The following is a 24,928-nucleotide window of genomic DNA, read 5'->3' as shown; positions in this document are numbered from 1 at the left end:
GTAAGGATTAAAACAATCATATTCAAAGTACAAATATCTTAATATTTTCATCAAAATTATGTTTACGTAAAAAATTTAATTTTATCAGGAATGTTTTCCCAAAAGTTAGTTTTCTTTTCAAATATTGAAAAGTATCTATTAAACCAAAAGGCAACATACAATTAGAATTAGTCAAATTTTTACGTCAAAATGATTGAAATAAATCCATTTTATTTTGATTTTTGAAAACTTCATTAATTTTTATTAAATTTAAATTCATAATTCTAGCATTCAGTGACCACCTCATTGCCAATGTAAAGAATAGGCATCATGGTTTTTCTGAGGGCTAGACATAGATACAAATTTTAGAGTAATGTGTAATGTGATTTGTTTAACCCTTTTTCTGTTTGCCCAGAGAATACTCACTGGTGGCACCTGCAGCTGCAGTGTTTACCCCAAGATAACTTTGCCATGAAATATTTAACACAAAGGGTAAATGCTTGAGGGGATGGATACCCCATTCTCCATGATGTCATTATTATGTATTGTATGCCTGTATCAAAACATCTCAGGTGCCCCATAAATATATACACTTACTATGTACCCACAAAAACTACAACTAAAATTTTAAAAAGTAATGAACTATTGCCACACAAAACAACATGGATAAATCTCAATATAATTATACTGAGTGAAAGAAGCTTGACAGAAAAGAGTACACACTGTATGATTCCATTTCTAGAAAGCACTAGAAAATATAAACTAACCTATGATGATAGAAAGCAGATCAGGGTAGGGTGCAGTGGCTCACACCTGTAATCCCAGCACTTTAGGAGGCTGAGGTGGGCGAATTACTTGAGGTCAGGAGTTCGAGACCAGCCTGGTCAACGGAGTGAAACCCTGTCTCTACTAAAAATATAAAAATTAGCCAGGCCTGTTGGCATGCACCTGTAATTCCAGCTACTCGGGAGGCTGAGGCACAAAAATCACTTGGACCCAGGAGGTGGAGGTTGCAGTGAGCCAAGATCACGCCCCTGCACTCCAGCCTGGGAGACAGAGCAAGACTCCATCTTAAAAAAAAAAAAAAAAAAAAAGAAAGAAAGAAAAGAAAAAAGAAGACAGATCAGTAGTTGCTTGAGAGCAGGAAGCAGAATAACCAAGGGCAACAAGGAAACTTTTTGTGGGGATGGATATCTTCACTATCTTGATTGTGATAATCATTTCAGGTGTATACCAAGGGTCAGATGTTACCAAATTGTAATCTCTATATATGCACAGTTTATTATATGTCAGTACCTCAATATATCTGCCTAAAATGTTTAAAAATTACTGTAATTATACAAAATATATTTTATGAAAAGGAAGTTATGGGTGGGCATGGTTGAGAACCACAGCATCAGGTAGATTCAGAAGTGGGGAAAAGCATCTCCCACTTCCCCTTCTTCAGGCCAGCGTGCTGTGCAGTTTACCCAGTGGACACTAGAGGACAGCAGCGACTCAGGTAGAGGAAGTGGGCGTTTCAGGGCTTGAATGCTTAGAATTCTCTGCTCTGTGCTCCCTATCCTGGGTGGTGGGCGGTGGGTGTTAATACCCCCATAATACTCAGTTACAGCTGGGACTTGGGCCCTGGTCTCTGGCTCCTGATTCCACCTTGTTGGTCCCCCAACACCAGGAGAGCTCCCTGCCCTCCCAGATTTCTTTTTTTTTTTTTTGAGATGGAGTTTTGCTCCTGTTGCCCAGGCTGGAGTGCATTGGCGTGATCTCGGCTCACCGCAACTTCCGCCCCCTGGTTCAAGCGATTCTCCTGCCTCAGCCTCCTGAGTAGCTGGGATTACAGGCATGCACCACCACCCCCGGCTAATTTTGTATTTTTAGTAGAGACGGGGTTTCTCCATGTTGGTCAGGCTGGTCTTGAACTCCCGACCTCAGGTGATCTGCCCCCCCCCCCCCTTGGCCTCCCAAAGTGCTGGGATTACAGGCGTGAGCCATGGTGCCTGGCGCTCCCATTTCTTTTTAAAAGGATATCCTGACTCCAGTGAGATAGCAGCCATAGTTCCCTGTCTGTTATCTGCAGGGCTGATATGGAGGATTGCAGATGTCACCAAAGAGTTGTGGTTCTCAGGCTGGGCACAGTGGCTCACGCCTGTAATCCCAACACTTTGGGAGACCCAGGAGGGTGGATCACATGAGGTCAGGGGTTTGAGATCAGCCTGGCCAACATGGCAAAACCCATCTCTCCTAAGAATACAAAAAATTATCTGGGCGTGGTGGCACACACCTGTAGTCCCAGCTACTCAGAAGGCTAAGGCAGGAGATTTGCTTGAGCCCAGGAGGTGAAGGTTGCAGTGAGCTGAGATCGCACCACTGCACTCCAGCCTGAGCGACAAGAGTGAGACTTGGTTTCAAAAATAAAAAATAAAAAAAGTTGTGGTTCTCAAGGGCCTTTGGAAGGCCTCCCAGCTTGCCTGAAATCCATGATTATAAAGCCCATCAAAATTGCATCATCAGACGCTGCAACATCACAGGTTAGCATGTCACTGAGAAAACGACACACTGAAAGGTCATTTTTATGAGAGAGGGAAAGGAGAGAAGGTTCAATTGACGGGTAGGAAAATATGATGGTGGAGCCCCCTTAGGGTGCTGCGATGGAAGCTTCCCCACAAAAAGCAATAGTGGTCTGGGCACTGTGGCTCAGGCCTGTAATCCCAGCACTTTGGGAGACTGAGGCCGGTGGATCACTTGAGCTCAGGAGTTCGAGACCAGCCTGACCAACATGGCGAAACCCCATCCCTACTAAAAATACAAAAATTAGCTGGGTGTGGTGGTGCGTGCCTGTAATCCCAGCTACTCGGGAGGCTGAGGCAGGAGAATCACTTAAACCTGGGAAGCGGAGGTTGCAGTGAGCCGAGATCACACCACTGCATTCCAGCCTGGGTGACAGAGTGAGACTCCCTCTCAAAGAAAAAAAAAAAAAAAGAAAGAAAAAGAAAAAAAAGCAAATTGTGAGCATACATTGAGCCATCCCAGTGTGTGAGGCATGATGCGGGACACTCTATGCAGGGAGTCATCTCATCTTCACAGCACTCTTACTAAATAAACTGCAGAGAGGTGGCCGGGCACGGTGGCTCTCGCCTGTAATCCCAGCACTTTGGGAGGCCAAGGCGAGTGGATCATGAGGTCAGGAGATCAAGACCATCCTGGCTAACATGATGAAACCCCGTCTCTACTAAAAATCCAAAAAATTAGCCGGGCGTGGTGGCTGGCGCCTGTAGTCCCATCTACTCCTGAGGCTGAGGCAGGAGAATGGCGTGAACCCGGGAGGTGGAGCTTGCAGTGAGCCGAGATCGCGTCACTGCACTCCAGCCTGGGCGACAGAGTGAGACTCTGTCTCAAAAAAAAAAAAAAAAAAAAAAAAAAAAGATAATATGACTAAAAACTCATAAACTCGTAAATATGATTAACTAACTAACTTACAAATCCTGGAGGGATAGCAGGCCTTCAAATGAATTCTTATGTAACTCAGTCAAAGAATTTTCACTGAGAATTCTGAAAAATGAAACAGTTATGCCTACATCAAAATGCAAACTACAATTATTTGCTACACAGGACTAACTCCTGTATGTGGAGGAAAGCCGGGTAATGGTAATTTTTCCTTCTTTCTTTCTTCTTTCTTTCTTTCTTTTCTTTCTTTCTTTCTTTCTTCTTCTTCTTTCTTTCTTTCTTTCTTTTTCTTTCTTTCTCTTTCTTTCTTCTTTCTTTTTTCTTTCCTTTCTTTCTTTCTTTCCTTTCTTTCTCTTTCTTTCTTTCTTTCTCTTTCTTTCTTTCTCTTTCTTTCTTTCTTTCCTTTCCTTTCTTTCTTTCCTTTCTTTCTTTCTTCCTCTTTCTTTTTCTTTCTTTCTCTTTCTTTCTTTCTTTTTTTTCTTCTTTCCCTCCCTCCCTCCCTCTCTCTCTCTCTCTCTCTTTCTTTCTTTCTTCCTTTCTTTCAACAGAGTTTCCCTCCATTGCACTCCATCACCCAGGCTGGAGTGCAATGGTGCAATCTCGGCTCACTGCAGCCTCTGCCTCCCAGATTCAAACGATTCTCATCTCTCAGCTTCCTGGGTAGCTGGGATTACAGGCATGCGCCACCAGGCCCAATTAATTTCTGCATTTTTAGTAGAGACACCTCACCTGGCTAATTTTTTCTTTTTTCTTTTTTTTGAGATGGAGTCTCCCTGTGTCACCAGGCTAGAGTACAGTGGGACGATCTCCGCTCACTGCAACCTCTGCCTCCCAGGTTCAAGCGATTGTCCTGCCTCAGCCTCCCGAGTAGCTGGGATTACAGGCACATGCCATCATGCCTAGCTAATTTTTGTATTTTTTATTTTTTAGTAGAGATGGGGTTTCAACATGTTGGCCAGGCTGGTTTCTATCTCCTGACCTCGTGATCTGCCCACCTCAGCCTTCCAAAGTGCTGGGATTACAGGCGTGAGCCACTGCGCCCGGCCTAATTTTTGTATTTTTAGTAGAAACGGGGTTTTACCATGTTGGCCAGACTGATCACAAACTCCTGACCTCAGGTAATCAGCCCACCTTGGTCTTTCAAAGTGTTGGGATTTCAGATATGAGCCACTGTGCCCAGCCCACTAACTTTCTGTTAGGTTTAGCCAGCCTTGTGGCATCCTCCACAGCAACTGCCATTGCCCTTAAGCCAAGGCCACAAAAAATAGGAACTCCCTAAATGCCTGTTGCTGGTTCCAGTTTTCAGTGTCCCTCTGACATCTGTCTACACTTTTGTGTAGACACCCAAGTTCTCAGTTATATTTTAAATTTTTGTCTACAGTTGATGGCTTTGACTTGCAGAATGGTCAGTTTGTTAAGTGTGCGAGGGACTCAGTTCCCCATGCCGGAAGTGACAAGTTTAATATGAACTTTAATCAGATTCTTATTAATTTTTTTTTTCCAGAGGGAGTCTTGCTCTGTTGCCTAGGATGGAGTGCAATGCCACGATCTCAGCTCACTGCAACCTCCGCCTCCCAGGCTCAAGCGATTCTCCTGCCTCAGCCTCCCAAGTAGCTAGGATTACAGGCACACACCACCATGCCCAGCTAATTTTTGTATTTTTAGTGGAGATAGGGTTTCACCATGTTGTGTACATGTTGGTCAGGCTGGTCTCAAACTCCTGACCTCAGATGAACCACCCACCTTGGCCTCCCAAAGAAAACTGTTCTTCTTGGTGGGTCCTATCAAACAGTACAAAGATGTTTTGTGTACTCCTTGCCATCACTTTTACTCTGCTCTATTCTTCATTATAGAACCTGATGGTGTGTATGTTTGTGCGTGGTCTCTCTTCCCACTTTTAGTGGGAAGGAAAGCTCCTTGAAAGCATTGTGCCCTCATTGTGTACTGAAAACCTCAGCTCTCTTCAAAAGGGGAGAAAACAAGGAGAGGTGGGAAGGTGGAAGATGTGCACACCAGGAGGGGCTATCTCAGCAACTAGGCTTATGTACGAGCCAGCCCAGTGAGCACACACAGAGATTAGTCATGCGGCTTTTAACCACTGGGTGGCGCTGCTCACTAATTTTCCTAAGATCAAGTCAGCCAACAATTGCTTTTCAGTAACACAATCCAGAACTCCAGGACCTAAATCCACACTCCAGGACCCAGCTTAAACTGCCATCTCGGTGGAGACACATCCCTGCACTGATCCCCTCACTCACAGCCAAGGGGCTTCATCACATTGACTTCCAACCCCTGCCCCCGTGCCTTTGTGTGAAATTCATGATTAGACATTTAGTGAGGCCCCCCAGGTACAAAGGGCCCTGGATGGGAGCAGGGTAAATTAGAAGAAGTGGCCCCTGCCCTGAGAGAGGCTTTTTGAACTGGCTTAAGATAAGCAGTAGATGTAATGGATTAACCTCCCTCCTATGCATCCAGAGTGGTGTTGGTTATGTATCATCCCAGGAGAACTGAGAAAGCAGTCACAAGTTGTCTGTGTTCTGTGGCTCGGATAAGAAACCTCACGCATATGGTCTGGAGGGGACAGGGAGGATTCCTTTTTTTTTTTTTTTTTTTTTGGAGACGGAGTTTCACTCTTGTTGCCCAGGCTGGAGTGCAGTGGCACAATCTCGGCTCATAGCAACCTCCACCTCCTGGGTTCAAGCAATTTTCCTGCCTCAGCCTCCTGAGTAGCTGGGATTAGAGGCATGTGCCACCACGCCTGGCTAATTTTGTATTTTTAGTAGAGAGAGGTTTTCTCCATGTTGGTCAGGCTGGTCTCAAACTCCCGACCTCAGGTGATCTGCCCGCCTAGGCCTCCTAAAGCTCTGGAATTACAGGTGTGAACTGCCGCGCCTGGCCAAGACTCATTTTTTGATCAGAATGCAAGGGAGGAGCGAGGGAGGAGTTCTGAGTGTGTGCTAGGGGTGGAAATAACTGTTTCTTGATTCAAGTGATTTCTTGATTCTTTTGCTCATTACATGATTCCTTTTCCATCAGCTTTTGTGTTGTAGTTGTGGGAACTGGTAAGTGTCACCTGACTCTGTCTTGCCTCTTCCGGCAGAACTTGCAAGACAGAAGCAGCATTTCTCTGGCAAGGGAACCCATAAGTACTAAATCTCTGCTGTGAGCCAGGCCCAATACTAGGCACTTTACTTATGTTAACCAGTGTAATTCTCCCAATAACCTGTAATTGTTGGTGTTTCTGTCTCCATTTTTTTTTTTTTTTTTTTTCCGAGACGGAGTCTGGCTCTGTTACCCAGGCTGGAGTGCAGTGGCATGATCTCGGCTTGCTGCAAGCTCCGCCACCTGGGTTCAAGGGATTCTCCTGCCTCAGCCTCCTGAGTAGCTGGGATTACAGGCACGCACCACCACGCCCAGCTAATTTTTGTATTTTTAGTAGAGATGGGGTTTCACCATGTTGGCCAGAATGGTCTCAAGCTCCTGACTTCAGGCGATCCTCCCACCTCGGCCTCTCAAAGTGCTGGGGTTACAAACAAGAGCCACCGCGCCAGCCAGGAAGCAAAATAGTTGATGGCACTTTTGAGGACTCCAGGAAGGAGGGTGGTCCTGCCGCTCATTGCACAGCCTCTATCCCCTTCTCCAGCCCTCTGTCTCCCTCCCCTCTGGCTCTCAGGGGCAAAGCTGTTTCTCCTGGTTTGCTTGGAACAACTTCAGCCCTTCCTGTGAAGTCTCAGCTCCATGTCCTGGGGGAGTGTCCTTCCTTAACCAGGGTTGCCAATTCATTTTCTTAACGAAGGCTATTTCCTCCATGATAGGAATTCCTGCTTTAGCTGCTAAGAGATTAATACTGTTTTCCATTTTATTATGATGTTTGTTCCAGATCCTGTACCAGAAGCTGGCAGTTGTCATAGCAGCCCTGTAAGGTATCAGCTCCATTTTGCAGAAGAGGAAACTGGGCTCAGAAAGGTTAAGGCTATTGCTCATAAATACCAGGCTCTGGAGAGAGTTGAGGTCCCTTTCCACATTTGCCCATTCCTTCTTCAAAGTCTCCTCGGCGGGAATCAAAGATACATGAATGGAGGCCAGGCTCTCCAGGGAGACCAGGTCATGCAAAAGGAGGTCTCAGGCTTTGAACTATTGCTTCTTTAGTCAGATGACCCCAATCTTTCACATATTCATAGCAGCCTCAGGCTCGTGTAGATCAGAGGTTTCTTCTTTTTAAAGTATAGCCTCCAGTTCTAGTGCCAGATCTGCTGTAATTTGTAGCATGACCTTTGCTAAATCGCTTTCCATCTCTGGGCTTTAATTCCCTTATCTTCACAATGACAGAAAGCTCCTTTCTGTCTTACGTTCTGTGGTCCTAGAGAAAAGTCAGATACTAAAACAATAGGCCTGTTGGGCACTTATCTGCTAAGCACTCTCTCACATTGCCTTTTCATCCTTTCAACACTGGGGGGTAGGTATTATAATTGATCTATTTTACAGATGAGGAAACCAAGGCTTAGGAGGATTAGTAGTTACCCAAGACCTCACAGTGAATGACAGAGTTGGGACTCAAATATAGATGGTCTGTCAGAGTTTGAGTTTGGAGATAATACTTTTTTTTTTTTAATAAAAGATATGGGGTCTTATTGCTGTGTCGCCCAGGCTGGAGTGCAGTGGCTATTCACAGGCACAATCATGGCACATGACAGCCTCGAACTCCTGGGCTCAAGTGATCCTCCTGCCTCAGCCTCTTGAGTTACTGGGACTATAGGCATGTACCATGGCACCTGGCTTGGAGACAGTACTTTTAAACCGTTGCATCAGCTGTGTCCCCGCATGCCAGTTCAGGCTGCTGATGACTCTCAATAGTTGCTCTCACACGTGCAAGCACATATATGCTCTCATGGGAAGAAAATATGTGTTCACGTTGCCCATCCCAGAAAGCCTAATAATATTTCAAACAGGCCTGCTGAAACCAGCCACAGGACATCTGGTTATCTGCTTCAAGGACTCATGGTGTCTAAGATGGCTGTGTAGAAAGAGGACATGTGAGCCGTCCTCTGTGACTCCCAGTAAAATGCTCTTTGTACTATCCAGAGTTGTTCTCTCATTTTCTTCCCTTCCTGTTCCAGTTGGTTCCCCCATGTACCCAGCCACCTGTATTCTACAAAGCAAATGGTCAGTCATACAAGTTGTTTTTATTCGCTTTAGGATGATCACAGCTGGAAAACTCTGTATATCAGAATGACCGAAGTCCTTTCTGTATTTGTGTGTGTTTAAGGTCAGCCATCTATCTGCCTATCTTGAAAAGGCTAGGAACATCCTTTCTGAAAAGCAACTGAATGCATGTGAGAAAAGCTCTTCCAGTTCTGAACCATCAGGAGTTTCTGGCAAACTTTTTATTATGTGCTAGGGTAGGGATTTGACTTTGTGTATATAGACTCTCAATTAGTCAGGTTTTCAGACTGACACCTCAGCGCTCCTGAATTTAAAAACAAAACAAAACAAAACACAAGACAACGACATTCCGTTCCAGCTTGCCAGAACCCCGGCCCTGAGCTTCCTGTTTTCAGCCTCGTCCTGTTCTTTAGGCCTTTGAACTCTGCCTCCCTGGCTTTGACCCTGGTACTGGCTAAGGACTTTGAAACTTCTTGCCACATCTGATGTTGTTCTGACTTTTCTGTCAACCTAGGCCCTGCCGGCCTCACTCCCACCCCCATGTTTGCTTTGGCCTCTGCAAGCAAAGGTCTGGGCCTGACTACATTGTATGTTAGTGATTCTGTCATCCCCAGGCTGGGAGCTCCTGGAGGAAGGAGTTTGATCATATTTAGCTGTAACCCCTGATAGCAAGGACGGTGGAGAGAAATTCCTGGATCAAGGAGCAGGGACTCACAGTCCAGGGAAGGACCAAAGCAGGTAGTACTGCCCCTGTGGAGGAGCAAGAGCAGCAAGCACATGGGGCTCCTCTGAGTCAATGCCCGGGTGATTGATGGGTTGTTGCTCAAGTTCAGGTGCTTTTGGTGCAAGTAACAGAAACCAAGATCTGCAAACTCTGGCTAGCAAGAAAAGAGAGATATCCACACGTCCATCAACAGATAGCTGGATAAACAAAATGTGGCAGATACATACAATGGAATGTTAGCCTAATGACTAACAGGAATGACGTTCTGAAGCATGCTACAACTTGGATGAACCTGGACGACGCTATGCTGGTGAAATAAGCCAGTCACAAAAGGACAAATGCTATGTGATTCCCCTTACATGAAACACCTGGAGCTGTCAAATTCATAGTGACAGAAAGAAGAATAGTGGTTACCAGAGACTGGGGGAGGGGAGAATGGTGAGTTAGCATTTAATGGGTACAGAGTCTCAGGTTGGGACGATGAAAAAAGTCTGAAGATGGATAGTGGTGATGTTTGCCTAACAAAGTGAATGTACTGGATTGTACACATAAAAATGTTTAGAATGGTAAATTTTGTCTCTCTATATATATGTATATATATATATATATAGACAAAATACATAGATATATATACATATATATATCTATGTATTTTTAGGCAGAGTCTTGCTCTGTCATCCAGCCTGGAGTGCAGTGGTGATAGTGTGGCTCACTGCAGTGCAGCCTCAACCTCCTGGGCTCAAGCAATCCTCCTACCTCAGCCTCCTGAGTACCTGTGACCACAGGCACACACCACCATGCCCGGCTAATTGTTTTGTTTTTTGTAGAGGTAAAAAATACATAAGATCTCACCATACTGCCCAGGCTGATCTCAAATTCCTGGACTCAAATGATTCTCCTGCTTTGGCCTCCTAAAGTGCTGGGTTTACAGGCATAAGCCATTGTGCGTGGCCCTGTTGTGTGTGTATGTACACAGACACACACGCACACATATTTTTTGAGACAGGGTCTCATTCTGTCACACAGGCTGCAGAGCAGTGGCACGATCTCAGCTGACTCCCAGCTCAAGCGATCCTCCTGCCTCAGCCTCTTGAGCAGCTGGGACCATAGGCGCAGGCCACCATGCTCGGCTAATTTTTTTTTGTTGTTGTTGTATTTTTGGTAGAAGTGGGGTTTCGCCATGTTGCCCAGGCTGGTCTCGGACTCCTGGCCTCAAGTGATCCGCCCACCTCAGACTCTGGAAGTGCTGGGATTACAGGCGTTAGCCACCTTGCCCAGCCCCTGTTATGTCTATTTTAACACACATACATCCCCAATCCCCCACCAAGAACTTACCTAAACCAATAAGTTATTCCTGAGGTGCTAAATTGCCACCATGGCCCTTTAGGATTTTTTTTTTTAATTGAGATGGAGTCTCACTCTGTCGCCCAGGCTGGAGTGTAGTGGCATGATCTCAGCTCATTGCAACCTCTGCCTCCTGGGTTCAAGCGATTCTCATGCCTCAGCCATCTGAGTGGTTGGGATTACAGGCGAGCACCACCATGCTCAGCTTATTTTTGTATTTTTAGTAGAGATGGGCCACGCTGTCCAGGCTGGTCTCAGACTCCTGGCCTCAAGTGATCTACCCGCCTTGGGCTCCCAAAGGGCTGGGATTACAAGCGTGAGCCATCGCACCTGGTCTAGAAATTTTTTTAAAGGAAAGATGCTGGGACATCTCATGGAACTGAAAGACCAGCTGAAGGCCCCACAGCCTGGAGCTGGGGCAGGAAGTGAGGCAGTTCCAGGGACCCCAGGACAGAAGTTCATAGACCTCTTTCCTTGGGACACTGCCAGAAACTCACTTCTGCACTAGCAGCAACCAGACTGAGTTTCTCAGGTCCAAATTTCAAATCTCTGCGAGAGTCTGATTGGCCAGCTAGATGAGATGGCCATCGTGGGAAGATGAGCTTGGGCTGGGGAGGCGGCTTGTTTGTTTTTTTTTTTCGTTTTTTTTTTTTTGTTTTTTTTTTTGAGACAGAGTCTCACTCTGTCGCCCAGGCTGGAGTGCAGTGGCGTGATCTCGGCTCACTGCAAGCTCCGCCTCCTGGGTTCACGCCATTCTCCAGCCTCAGCCTCCCGAGTAGCTGGGACTACAGGTGCCCGCCACCATGCCCGGCTAATTTTTTTTGTATTTTTAGTAGAGATGGGGTTTCACCGTATTAGCCAGGATGGTCTCGATTCCCTCACCTAGTGATCTGCCCACCTTGGCCTTCCAAAGTGCTGGGATTACAGGCGTGAGCCACCGTGCCCGGCCAAGGGAGGAGGCTCGGGTTTTAACAACATGGCCACTGGGGGGCAGTTATGAGTCAGTTTACCAGAATCCAATTCATTGGTTTTCAGCTTGACACTTCACCGCATTTATTTGTTTCTCTTAACCATCAGGTCTTCATTACCTGCCTTTTGTTTTGTCTTCACAACAGCATTTTGGGAGAATGTTGAACGCAAGGGAGCTGACTCAGCTGTCTGCTGTTGAGCTGGATATTGAATATAAATAGCCCCCAGCCTTGACAAAAGTGTCAAGAAATGTGGAGAAGCCCCTGAAAAAAACTGAGATTAAGCTTCTTTCACCCTAGCAGAAAAAAAGCAGGAAGTTAGGAATCAAGCTTTCAAATAAGGAAGTTTTATTTATTGCATGCTTGGGTTTTGGACTAAGAGTTTACCCCTAGCCATGTCTCATACCCTTTCTTTCCCTGTCCTGCAAAGCTTAACATGGGAGGTAGAGATTTGTGTCTCTTCTTCTCTCTCTCTCTCTTTTTTTTTTTTTTTTTCCAATCAGGCACTCTCTGTACCCATGCCACCCTGAGGAAGACAAAATGTGAGAGGATCTAGCAAAGCCTCTGCAAAAATGATTAATGTGAATATTCCCATCCCGACTTCCTAGGAAAAAGTTGTATTATAAAATGAAAGAATAATTGAAGAAAATATAGATCCCGAAAAATCCATAAAGATGGACAGGAAAAATCAAGAGTTCTATGGGGCTCTTAATGGGTCAAGACCCAGAGGGCAGTGATCATCTGGCAGGCTGGAAACCGGCTAAGTGTTTAGAATGGCTTGTGTACTGGTGTGAAGTGAGGAATTGAAAGAGAGCAGGAGAAGGATGTGAAAGATATTTTTCTATGTATTAAGAGTGCACTGGCCAGATGTGGTGGCTCACGCCTGTAATCCCAGCACTTTTGGGAGGCTGAAGCAGGTGGATTGCTTGGGCACAGGAGTTTGAGACCAGCCTGGGCACCATGGTAGAATCCCATCTCTACCAAAAATACAGAAATTAGCCAGGTGTGGTGGTGCAAGCCTGTAGTCCCAGCTACTCGGGAGGCTGGGGTGGGAGGATCACTTGGACCTGGGAGGTGGAGGTTACAGTGAGCCAAGATCAAGTGAGCCAAGATCACACCACTGCCCTCCAGCCTGAGTGACAGAGTAAGACCCTATCTCAAAAAAATAAAATAAAAATAAAAATAAAAATAAAAATAAGAGTGTACCTCTGCCCATGTCCCTTAACTTTGGTATTTCCTCCTGAGATTGAGAAAATATTAGAAATACTTCTCCTTTATTTTGATCATTGTTCTGTTTCTCTCAATGTGACTGGCTAGTTTCAGCCTAATAAGGCTTCCCCTGTTTTCATAGGTTTACCCCTCTCTTCTGTAAACAAGGGCTTTCACTCAAGCCTGGTCATCACTGGGAGTTGAGGAGCTGGGGTTGACCATTCTTTGCTGTAATAATTTTAACCGTGGCCAAGTTCCTGGTGGGCAGCAAAGGTAGGTTGGGATCCTTGATGTACTCTTGGACCCAGTCGTCATTGGGGTTGGTGCAGACTTCTCGGTTCCTTTTGGTGACGAAGCTGCAGAGGCAGAATTAGACCGTCATGGGCTGCAGACTTGGGCAGGGGTCCGGTGCACACCCCCACCTCTGGTTCACATGGAGCTCACCTTATGTTCTTTAAAGCTTTCCTGGGCCTCTCCTGGCTGTGTTCCCTCAGAGATCCTCTCTCTCTGGCCTCAGAACCTTACCATCCCTTCTCTCAGTTCCTTCTCTACTCAGCCTAGACCCTCAAGCTTGGGTTTCATAATGGACCACATAGCTAAAAGTGGCAAAATTAGGAATTAATCCCAGGCCCCTGAGAGCCAAAGGCCAAACCCTTAGCCACTGCTCCACTGCTTCTAGCATGGAGACCTTAGCCATTACCCCACTGCTTCTAGTATGGAGACCTTAGCCATTACCCCACTGCTTCTAGCATGGAGACCTTAGCCATTACCCCACTGCTTCTAGCATGGAGACCTTAGCCATTACCCCACTGCTTCTAGCATGGAGACCTTAGCCATTACCCCACTGCTTCTAGCATGGAGACCTTAGCCATTACCCCACTGCTTCTAGCTTGGAGACCTCTTGGTCCCGTGTATTTCATTCCTGCCCCTGAGCTCCCTGTCTCTCTCCACAGAAATATCTACAAGGACTTGCTTACATGATTGCTGGCAGGTGGCAGTTGAGGGCCTTTCTGTATCCCACCACCAGTCTCCTTGGCAACACTTTCTCATAATACTTCAGGCAGCAGGTGGATGGGGTGTTCACCCACTCAGGAACTTCTGAAGGAATCGTATTGCAAGCTGAGCCAGGGAAGCAGAGGGGAGACCACAGCTGCCCACCTCTGACTCCCACCATTTGCGTTTCACTCCTCTGATAGCAAAGCCGTCTGTTAGAGGAGACCAATGATAGCTTGACTTGTAATGGAGAAAGTGCAAAAGATGAATCCCTTTGGGGGACATACATTTAGAACCCTCAGCCTCTGAGCTGAGCGTCAACTACAAATGACTTGGTTATTTACACTTGCCAAGGAACCGGGAGGAAGCTGGCTCACTCTTTTGTTTATTGGTGACTTGATCTGACAAACGGGTTGAGCTAGTATTATATGCTGGGCTCTATGGGGGTAAAAACATGAGGAAAATACAGTCACTACTCTTAAGTAACTTACAGACTAGTCAGGGTTGAAAGAGAAATTGAGAAGTTAAACAAACACTACCATAGAACGTGGTCCAGGATAGAACGGACTTTGGCATAAGGTGCTATGGGAACAGAATGAGGGGCCCCTAACCCATCCTTGGTGGTTGAGGAAGAAGTCTCAAAGCAAGTGAGGCCTGCATTGATTCGTAAAGGATGAGTAGGATTTAGACACACGGCTGGGTGTGGTGGCTCATGCCTGTAATCCCAGCACTTTGGGAGGCCGAGGCGGGCAGATCACCTGAGGTCAGAAGTTTGAGACCAGCCTGGCCAACATGGTGAAACCCCGTCTCTACTAACAAAAATTAGCCGGGCATGGTGGTGCATGCCTGTAATCCCAGCTACTCGGGAGGCTGAGGCAGGAGAATCACTTAAACCCGGGAGGCAGAGGTTGTGGTGAGCCAAGATTGTGCCACTGCACCGCAGCCTGGGCAAAAGAGTGACTCCATCTCAAAAGAAAAAAAAAAAGGATTTAGACACACAAAGGACTTATAGAATCTGGAAGAAGGAAATGCAGGAAAGCCTGAAGGTAGGGGAAGCTCAGTGTGTCTTGGGAGTGCTGGGCAGTTTGGGTGGCTGGCATACAAGGTAGGAAGGAATGAATGGGCAGAGATGAAACTGGAGAGAGAGGAGGGTCTGGTCACATACCTGCTGAGCTACTGAGGAATTTGGACTCTATCTTAGAGGTACTGGAGAGGCGGAGGTTAGGGGGAAGGGTGAGAGAGTAGAGCCATTAGAGACAGAAGTTAGAGCAGAAGGAAAAAGTATATCATTTAGGCTTTGGGGTCAGACAGCTTGGGTTGGAATTTTGACTTGACTTGAATTTTGATTTGAATCATGGGCAAATTTCTTAATCTCCCTAGGTTTCAGTTTCCTCATCTATTAAGTGGGGGTAAATGATACTTACTAGTATCCTAGGATCATGGTTAGAATTCCGTGAGAAAATGATTGGAAAGCCCTTAACTCAGAGCCTGGCACACAGAAAGGCTCAATCAGTGCTTATTATAATTAAGAGCCAATGGTAGTAATGACTGCTCTTCTTGCCTTGGAAATGGCTCTTCCCCCCCACCCCCATCTCTTTGATGTATGTAGGATACTGGACTTGATTGGTTATTGTTGCTGTGTTTCCTCTGAGCTGTCCTGACTACACATCAAATGGGGATACTACACAAGAGGTCAGTCCAGAGATCTCTCCCAGCCCCCAAACCTTCAGAGTGCAAATCTTTTTGTAGCTTGACCCCTTTGCCTCCAGTGAGTGGCAAAGCTTGGGACATCTTGAGAGCACCATCTTGCTGATCCATGCTTTGGGTGGGCCATTTTCTCTTTCTTGAAGCCTGAACCCACTGCACTGGCCTCATTGACTCTCCCAAAGAGCATTGTTTCCCCTTCCCACACAGTCCCTCTGTAAGTGATGCTCATATCACTGGTTCTTCTCTTTTTTTTTTTTTTTTTTTGAGACAGAGTCTCGCTCTGTCGCCCAGGCTGGAGTGCAGTGGCGCAATCTCAGCTCACTGCAAGCTCCGCCTCCCAGGTTCACGCCATTCTCCTGCCTCAGCCTCTCCGAGTAGCTGGGACTACAGGCGCCCACCACCACGCCCGGCTAATTTTTTGTATTTTTAGTAGAGACAGGGTTTCACCATGGTCTCGATCTCCTGACCTCGTGATATGCCTGCCTCGGCATCTCAAAATGCTGGGATTACAAGTGTGAGCCACCGTGCCCGGCTATCACTGGTTCTTAAAGCAAAGTTTACAAAGCCCAGGGTCATCCTGAGAGTATGTGGGCAGATTACATGGTGCACCTGACCCTTGCTCCTTTGTGTTTACACAGGCAGAGTCAGGCCGGACTACATGCCAGGGTGACCTTAAGAGAGAAAAGAGGCCAGGCATGGTGGCTCATACCTGTAATCCTAGCACTTTGGGAGGCTGAGGTGGGCAGATCACCAGGTCAGGAGTTCGAGACCAGCCTGACCAACATGGTGAAACCCTGTCTCTACTAAAAATACAAAAATTAGCTGGGCGTGGTGGTGTGTGCCTGTGATCCCAGCTACTCAGGAGGCTGAGGCAGGAGAATCACTTGAACCCGGGAGGCGGAGGTTGTGGTGAGCTGAGATCACGCCACTGCACTCCAGCCTAGGCAACAAGAGTGAAACGCCATCACAAAATGAAACAAAACAAAAAACCCAAAAACAAACAAACAAACAAAAAAACAAAAGAGAAAAGAATGGCTGGGGCAGCCTAGGGCAGGTACACATCTTTGTCCCCCCCACCCCCATCACCAGGTCCTCATAAACGATGATAGAGGGAGGAGATACGGAGGGGCGAAACAAACCCCATCTGCCATAGGCCCCAATTCTCCCTTTCCCCACAGCTCCAAAACCTTTCAACCCCTTTCCTCTTTTCTGCAGATTTTATTTAGTCACAGGCTGTGGGATGGAGAAGGGGACCATAGATTCCCAAACAGCCATTCCACTGGGACTCATTTTGGTTGTCTGATAGTCCCAGCAACCTGTGCCAGCCTTGATGAGGAAGGGGTGTCTCGGTTCAGACTCCCAATTCCTGGGCTTAGATCCACATGATTGTTTGAACCTTCCTTCCTCTCGCAACTCATTCTTCCAGGGCACCTGCCACTTTTCTTTCTCATCCGCGTGCCTCCCCGTCCCTTTCATTGCATGCACTTCTTGTTGCATTTTCTGCTGCTTTCTTGGCCTCGCCTCCTGAATGATCATTCCTGTACACCACGCTTGGGACTCCTGAGGAAATGGTGACCCAGTTTCCTGGAACTACTTACCCCAGAAAGATCCGGACCAACCCCAGCTCTACTTACCAAGGGGAGAATTGGAGGTCAGGAGCTATGCATGAAGGTGGGGAGAGCCCACAGGGTCTTATGAGGCCAGAGACCCAACAGCGCCCTTGGCACCACCTCCCTCCCAGCTGCTCCATCCCCCTTTCTCCTTCCTGCCCTACAGAGACAAGTAGACTCACTTGGCTGGCTGCAAGAAGCAGAAGTAATGATAAGGATGAGGACAAGGAGAGACAGGGCAGCCTCAGAGACCTTCATCCTCTCAGTGGGGCAGTACAGCTTCAGGGAGAGCTGAATGAAGATGTTGTCTGCTGCTGGTGGTCCGCTTGCCAACTACTCAGCTCTCTGGACCTTGACCGCATCAGAGCCGATAGAGGAGGAGAAACAACAGGCCTCAGTGTTTGCTGAAACAGAGGGCAGCAGAGGATGGGACTTGGTGCAGAGTTGAATTCAATAGAATCTGAATTCATGTGAAGAAATGGACGAATGTGTGTCAGCTACCTTACATGCCCTATCTTATATAATCCTTAAAATAGTGAAGTAGCGATTATTACTTCCCTGGAACTACTGAGGCTTAGAGGCTAAATAAATTGTCCAAGGTCACCTGGGTGGATAAGCAGGATGAAAAACCAGATCTGTTTGATTTCACCATGTTACCTGCCACCATTTGTATGTTGGGGAAGGGCAGGCAGGGTTGAACCACACCAGCTTCCCCCAGGTGATCAGTCTTGGGGAGAATGAGCACAAAGCAGGATTACAGAGCCCAGATTGAGGCAAGGGTAGGGCTTAGTTGCCTCTAAGAAGGATATGCCCCCTCCCAGTCCAAGGCCATATGATTGAACTCACACTCTTTCATGTCACAGCGTATGCTAATACTCCAAAAAAAAAAAACAAAACAATGTGCCTGATCCTTGGGTCCCCATTTGTTGCTGGACCATTTGACTTATTTGTCAATGTTTTTATTTATCTCTTTGGACCTCGGACTTTGGACTAATTTTTAGGTGTAGCCAGCCCGCTGATCCCTCCTGGGTGCCCCCATGGCCAACCATGACCAGCAGGGGACCCTCCAACTCTGCGCAGTTGACAACCTGCATCTGTGCTCCAGGACTCCAGCTTCTGCCCTTCTGGCCTGGGCTCTGGCTGGACCTGTCCCACAGCCTCCTGTCTCTTCAGGTGCCTCAGCACCCTTTCCCATGTTGAAAGCTGCATTTAGAGAAGAGATCAAAGATATAAGGGATTTTGCTGTTGATGGACAGCGAGCTTTAGAGGCATAGGTGATATGTTTCAGGCGTTGAGGGCAGTGGGAGGCAGGGGCAGAAACAGGGACTGTGCAGATCCTTATGGGGCTTTCTGCTTGGCATGACTGCTCATAGATACATAAACCATATAATGCAGTTAGTCCTGGTGGGTTCAAGGCTTCACCTGGTGGTGAAGCTGTGGCTTTTTGTGAGGGCAGGAAGGTATGTATGTGGGGCATCCTCTTGACCTCTGTTTATGGAGGTGACAAGGCCTGAGAAGCCTGGTCATGACTTTGGCATGCAGGTCCCCATATGGCCCTTACTGTGGCCCACAAGCCCTTGTCTATGGAAGGCTGGAGGCCAGGAAATGGTGGTCATAATCCCTACTCTGGGCAAGCTCTTATTCCAAGTACACAGAGCTCCTCCTTGGGCCCTGAAGATGGGTTTGAGAGCTTATTCTTGGAGCATAGGCCTCCTCTTGATTCCTGTCTTATTCCATCTGTCCCTCCCTCCCTCCCTCCCTCCCTCTTTCTTTCCATCCATCCATCCATCCATCCATCCATCCTCCCTCCCTTCCTCCCTCCCTCCTTCCCTCCCCCATCCCTCCCTCCATCCCTCCCTCCCCCCCATCCCTCCCTCCATCCCTCCTCCTCCCCCATCCCTCCCTCTCTCCATCCCTCCATCCATTTCTCCCTCCCTTCATCCCTCCATCCACCCTTCCTTCATCCATCCATCCATCCGTCCATCCATCCATCCATCCATCCATTTCCTGAACACCTGGTATGGGCCAGGCTCTCTGCTAAGCCTTCTAGGGGATAAAAAAATTAGTAAAACAATATAGTATAATCTGGTGTATGTAAGCGAAGGGGAGGGATTGGGTAAAATGTCTTCATGAATCATTCCTATTCCAGACAGCAGTGAGGAAAGGCCTTGGAAACAGCACAGAAAAAAGGACTACGGAGTTTGACTGCTATAGAGAGCCCTTTATGAAGTGTTACCTAAAAAATCAAATGATGATTCCTAGCTTTTACACTTGTCATGAAGCTTAAATAAGATAATGCATACAGACTGCCTAGCAGAGTGCTTGGAGTATAGAAAGCATTAAGAAAATGGGGTCTGCTACTGTTGTTGTTGAGGAGGAGACGGTCTTTAGACTGATTTTCTTTCTCACTTTCTGCTTCTCACTACCTGCATTGCGGGCCTGACCTATTTTTTGTACCAGGCTCCAGGGAAACTTCTGCAGAGCGAGGCTTGATGCTGAGGGTGCCACACCCAGGCTGGACTCCCTGGCGTCCTCAGTGCATGGCCAATGAGTAAATCCAGCAGAAAGGAATGAGGCCAGGGAAGGGCATGAGTGGTCTTTAATTCAAGGCAGGGAAGCTCCAAGAAGGTGACTGGGGCTGAGAGTTAGGGGTGGGTGGAGGAGGGGGCCTTGGCATCTTCTCTTTAGGTCTCTGAGCTGTGCCTTCGCCACCCCCCGGGTCACTCAGTTCTCCTCCATGTCCTTGATGTAGTCCTGGACCCACTCGTCACTGGGGTTGGTACAGATGGAATGGCCCCTTTTGGTGATGAAGCTGTGGAGCAAGAGGGAGAAGGATCACAAACCGAGGGGCCCAGGGGCCGGAAGAGAGAGCCCATCTTCCCTCCCTCCTAAATTCCCCACCTGACCTAGACTGCTTTTCCATTCTTCCATAGAGGCAGCTTAGAGCCAGCCTCCTTCTGAGACATACTCTTTTGTTCCTAGGGCCCCTAGACCCATCTAGTCTCTGTGTCCCCCTGAGGAAGTGCCCTCTTGCCTTCTTCTCCCTTCTCTGTCACCTCCCCATCCATGGGGTAAGTTTCCCCATGGCTCCTGCAGGCTCCAGCCAGAAAGTGCCCAGATTGCCCCTCAGCTCCCTCTCCCCATGTAGTCACACCTGGGAGGTACGCTGGGGGTCCCCATTCCACCACCACTCCCTGCCTCCCTCCAGGAGGCCCTGCTGGCTCCCTCTCCCCCCAGTGTGATGTGTGTGTGCCACATACACAATTCCGGGCTTGGAGCACTGGCTGTTGGTCTCATAGTAATCCACAATCCGCTGACGCGGGATCTTGTAGGTAGTGTAGGTGAAGCAGCACTCTGAGGGGTGGTAAGGTCCCCCTGAGGAGAGAGCATCAGATGCTGAGGAGGGGCCCCTTGTTAAAGGCCATACCGTTGGCTGCTCCTGCAAGCTGAGGGCATGGAGGAGGAAAGGAAGGAGGAGACAGCCCCACAGAACTTGGAGGGGAAAGTAGGCTTTCCTCATCTTCTCCTTCTCCATGGTACTCCTGGGCTCTTCTTTTTCTCCTCCCTCATCAGCAATCACCCTCCCTCCTTTTCTTCAACCCCTCTTGGAAAGACTGGTGGATGACTTTCAACTCCAGGGTTGAAGAGCAGCACACTCAGATCTTCTTACACCATCTCTGGGGGCCCACTGGCAGAGAAGGCTAGGGACTTGGCCAATATCATGCAGCCTTCATGCCTTATTCGGGAAAGGTGCTCCAAATAGGAGGAATATTTGGAAGAAATCCCAATAGGGATTTGGAGATATGCCATTTGGGAATGCAGACCCAGTCTCTCCTAGTGCTCCACCCTGCCCATGTCCCCATTGAACCGACAACCTGCAGAGAGAGCAGGATGCCCACAGCAAGCCCCAAGGACAATGGCCACAGAGTCAGGGCACCCAAATCCTAACCTAACCTTGCCTGTGCTTCCTGTGTACTGTGGCCATTTTACTTTCCCCCATTCCCTCCTCTGTAAATGAGGCCCTTGGACTGGATCAGCGGTTTTTACACTGAGCTCCCTGGAGCTCTGGGGGCCTCAGGGACTATCGTGGAGGCCCTGCTGCATTTGAGAGTGGTGTCTTGTACCCTACTCAACCCATTTTTTCTGTTTGACATATTGGGCCTCTGTGGAAGATTTTGCTTGAAGAAAAGGTTTTGTGGTCTAAAAAGTTTTAAAAATCAATGGATTAGGTGATTTTTCATCTATTTGCTGATTGAGAAGTTTCATGGCTCTTATAGGGGAAGCAAGGAGGTGACAGCAGTCACCCCAAGCTTGAATTATAGAGGTAGCAGGAAGGACATTGTAGGCCAAGAGCCCTGTACAAACAGGCACATGTTGTGGTTATGGAGTGGAGAAATCAGGTGTGTGCCTGTTATGCCACCCTGCTGAATAGAATCATGGGTGTGCATCACAATGGCCTCAGAGGTCACTGAGGGTGGCCAGATGTCTGGGTGGAAAGGTCTCATCCTGTTTTCCAGCTCCATTCCAGGCAGCATCCTCACGATCCAAAGAATGGCATAAGGGGCCCCTGTTTCCTGAGACCCAGTCAGAGCTCCTATACTCTCCCACCTTGTTCCTCTGAGCTGACAAATGACATCGGAGAGGGCAGGTCAAACTGTGCACATACCCACCAACTTTAGCTGTATTTTAACAACCTTCTGTTTCCCCCCAGTTTCTGAAAAGGAGAGTAGGTAAAATGGAAGAGTGATAAATAGTTTTGGTTATCTCTAAAGGCAGCTTATTCTAAGAACTCAGCTGAGAAAAGGGGGCCTAGGATGGACCCCACACTATCGTGTTTCCCCCCAGCCCATACCCAAGCGATGCTGCACTCACCGGGCACAGGTGACGTTGGAAGCAGGCTGGGCCCAAACCTCAGGAGGCCAATGGAAAAATGCCCTTGAGGGGCTCAAGACACTTCTCCTAATCTCCCTGAGGAAATATCCCCCAAATGGGGTGGGCCACTCTTTTGCTTAGTGGCAAAGAGAGGGAAATTGAGGGAGTAGAGAGGCTGGCTGTTCTCACTTCATGTCCTTGAGGGCAAGGGGGGACTGGTTCTGGGGGGCAGTGATAAGAGATCAAGGCCATGTGAGGCCTGGAGATTCAGGATCTGTTTATCTGGAGACTAGAGGGCATTTGGGATAGTGGAATGAAGCCTGGAGTCTCCCAAGTCAAGTCTCATTGGTCAAGGCTGGGAGATCCCAACTCTTAAGCAGAACCTACAGTCCTAAGTCTCATCTCCATCCTGCTCACCACACCATGGGGTGAAATGCTGTGGTGCTCAGTAGGTAATTCATTTATATAATGGTTGCTATACACACAATTTCAAGAAGATACCAGCCCTCCTTTTCGAGTCCCTGCTCCTGGTCTCCCCCTGAGTCCCAACCTCACTCCTGCTTATTTCCCTGCAGGGACTAGGTTGGAAGGAAGACAAGGCATTGCACTCACGGGAGGAGGATTCAGTCTTGGTCCCTAGGGCGATGGTGATGAGGAGGAAGAAGGGAATGGCAGCCACGGAGACCTTCATGCTGTGGGAAGCTGTTGCAGGAGGAGAACTCGCCTGGTGGGGGCTTCAGAGGCTCCTGCGGTGAGGAATTGTTGAGAAATGATCATTGAGGCCAAGTATTTTTTTAAAATAAGGGAGCTGAGATTTGGAAGGGAAGTAGGAAAGCAGTGATGCCTCAGCGATTTCATATCCTGCACGTGTGTTGTCAGTGGCCTGAAGGAAGCAGGGAGAGCCAAGGTTTAAGGGAGGAAATGGTCTTCCATCCCCAGTGGGAAGAAGTTCAACTCTTTTGATATAAGCCTTTCCCTAGACAAGAACATGAGCACAGGGCTGGGGGCATTGTCTCACACTTAGCAAAAGATCTCAAGGCTGGATGTGTCCTGTATCCAATTCCATCTCAGGCCTTAGAACAGGCCACGTGGAGCCTGGATATCCAGGATCTGTTCATCTAGAGACTAGAGGGTGTTTGGGGTAACGGAATGGGGCCTGGACTCCTCCAAGTCAGGTCTCATTGGTCAAGGCTGGGAAATCCTAACTTAAACTCGAAGCAGAACCTGCCGTTCTCAGTCTCATCTCCATTCTGGTCACCACACCATGGGGTGAAGAAGTGCTGTGGTGCTCAGTAGATAATTCACTTATATAATGGTTGCTATACACACAAGCCACTGTCCCAGATGCCTTATGAATATTAGCCCATTTAATCTTTAGAACAGCAGTTGAGGAAACAGACTCAGAATAAAAGCCTAAGCTTTTGACAGTTGGTAAATGGAACCGGGGTTCAAATTCAGGTGGCCTGGCTTCCAAGTCTGTGTTCTCACCCATTATGCCATAAAGAAACATGGGACTCCCAACGGAGCTCTGTAAAAGCGTATGGGTTTGCTATAAAGCCTTTAGTCTTAGTCCTTTCTGAAATCAGATAGTGGATCTCTTTGGGACCTTCTCCTGGTTTCTCTGACTTTTGCTACAAAGAAGCTTGGTGGGAACCCTGGAAAATGTCTAATTCAGGGATAGCTAGTAGGTTTCATTGATTAGTGGTGGACTAGAGCTCTGTGTTGGAAATGATTCTGAGGCCATGTCCAGGCACATTGGGAAGATACGCTGTGACCGACGTGCAGTTTCTGTTGCAGTGCAGCTTGCATGCTATGTATTTGCCATTTGATTCGTCTAAACTGGCCATTTACTGAATGGAGGCTGGGAATCAGAAAGGACCAGTGACTTGCTCATGTTCACACAGTGATTTGGATGCAGGACAGATCTCATCTCTGCAGACTCTCAGCTTAATGCCCTCACCATGCTGCTCTTGGAGGCACATCCCCCATTCTGCTTGCTGATGTGGTTAGATGGTTATTTAATCTCCACTCCTCATCTGAATCATCAGGATGGAGAACATCTATTATTTATCTTTGCCCATTCACACAGAACCTAGTGTGTAACAGGTGCTTTATGAATATACATTTTAAAGGAAGGATGAATAAACAAATTGAGCCAGGTCTACATATGTGCATCTTATAGGAAATGGCTGAAATCTCATGGTTAGTTGTGGAGACAGTCATTGATTAAAAATTTTCTATATTTCTTATCATCAATAACAACATTATGTAAACGCTTCAAGTTAAATGATAACAATTGTTATTAGGAACAATCTCAGGAAACAAGTTGTTTATGGGAAAAGTGAGTTGGAAAGAAATAATGCTTACTTCTTGTTTTTGTGGAAACTAGCCAACCTGCCAAGCTGTTTCTAGGAGGCTTACAGGAAGTTCCTGTACTTTTCCAGCAAGCATTGCGTTCCTACCTACATTAGTCTGTATATGCCAACTGCTATCATAAACAATCCAGCAGACTAATTAAATAAAAGTTTATTTCTTGCTCATGTTACAGTCCAGTGTGGGTCAGTAGTGGGATGACGGTGTGTGTGTGTTTGGATCCTCCATGTACTCATTCAGGAACCGGGCCTTTTTCTACCTTGGATGCCACCATTTTCAGCACAAGGCCTCCAAGCTTGATACAAAAAGGGAGAGGCAGAGGAGGATTGGGAGATTTTTGTGGATAAATTCTGAAAATGGTACAAATTACTTTCACCCACATTCCATGGTCACCGTCAAGTAACCTGGCTCCAACATAATGACAAAGGGATGGAAAATATACATCATCTGTATGCTTAGGAAGAAAAAGGAAAAGGTTTTGTGACCACATCACTTCTTTAACACAGTATCATATGCCAAGTCCTGAGCTAGGCTTGGAGGGAGAG

At 47.4% G+C, this 24,928-nt stretch overlaps 2 protein-coding genes across 2 annotated transcripts; both read right to left on the bottom strand.

Moving 5' to 3' along the window:
* Nucleotides 1-11,952: 11,952 nt before the first annotated feature.
* CCL16 (C-C motif chemokine ligand 16) lies at nucleotides 11,953-17,467 on the bottom strand. Its single transcript, XM_030809176.1, has 3 exons — nucleotides 17,321-17,467; nucleotides 13,806-13,926; nucleotides 11,953-13,184 (listed from the first exon to the last, which is right to left on the bottom strand). The coding sequence occupies exons 1-3, from the start codon at nucleotides 17,394-17,396 to the stop codon at nucleotides 13,019-13,021; spliced, it is 363 nt and encodes a 120-aa protein (XP_030665036.1). The 5' UTR covers nucleotides 17,397-17,467; the 3' UTR covers nucleotides 11,953-13,018.
* A 2,252-nt stretch (nucleotides 17,468-19,719) lies between these two features.
* Nucleotides 19,720-22,781, bottom strand: CCL14 (C-C motif chemokine ligand 14). The gene is made up of 3 exons (XM_003281381.4): nucleotides 22,623-22,781; nucleotides 20,399-20,513; nucleotides 19,720-19,950 (listed from the first exon to the last, which is right to left on the bottom strand). The coding sequence occupies exons 1-3, from the start codon at nucleotides 22,699-22,701 to the stop codon at nucleotides 19,863-19,865; spliced, it is 282 nt and encodes a 93-aa protein (XP_003281429.1). The 5' UTR covers nucleotides 22,702-22,781; the 3' UTR covers nucleotides 19,720-19,862.
* Nucleotides 22,782-24,928: the final 2,147 nt, after the last annotated feature.

This window comes from Nomascus leucogenys, unplaced genomic scaffold (assembly GCF_006542625.1).
Source record: "Nomascus leucogenys isolate Asia unplaced genomic scaffold, Asia_NLE_v1 Super-Scaffold_391, whole genome shotgun sequence".
Classification (NCBI taxonomy): domain Eukaryota; kingdom Metazoa; phylum Chordata; class Mammalia; order Primates; family Hylobatidae; genus Nomascus; species Nomascus leucogenys.
Note: the sequence above shows the minus strand (reverse complement) of the source record. Positions and strands in the feature narration are given on the sequence as shown.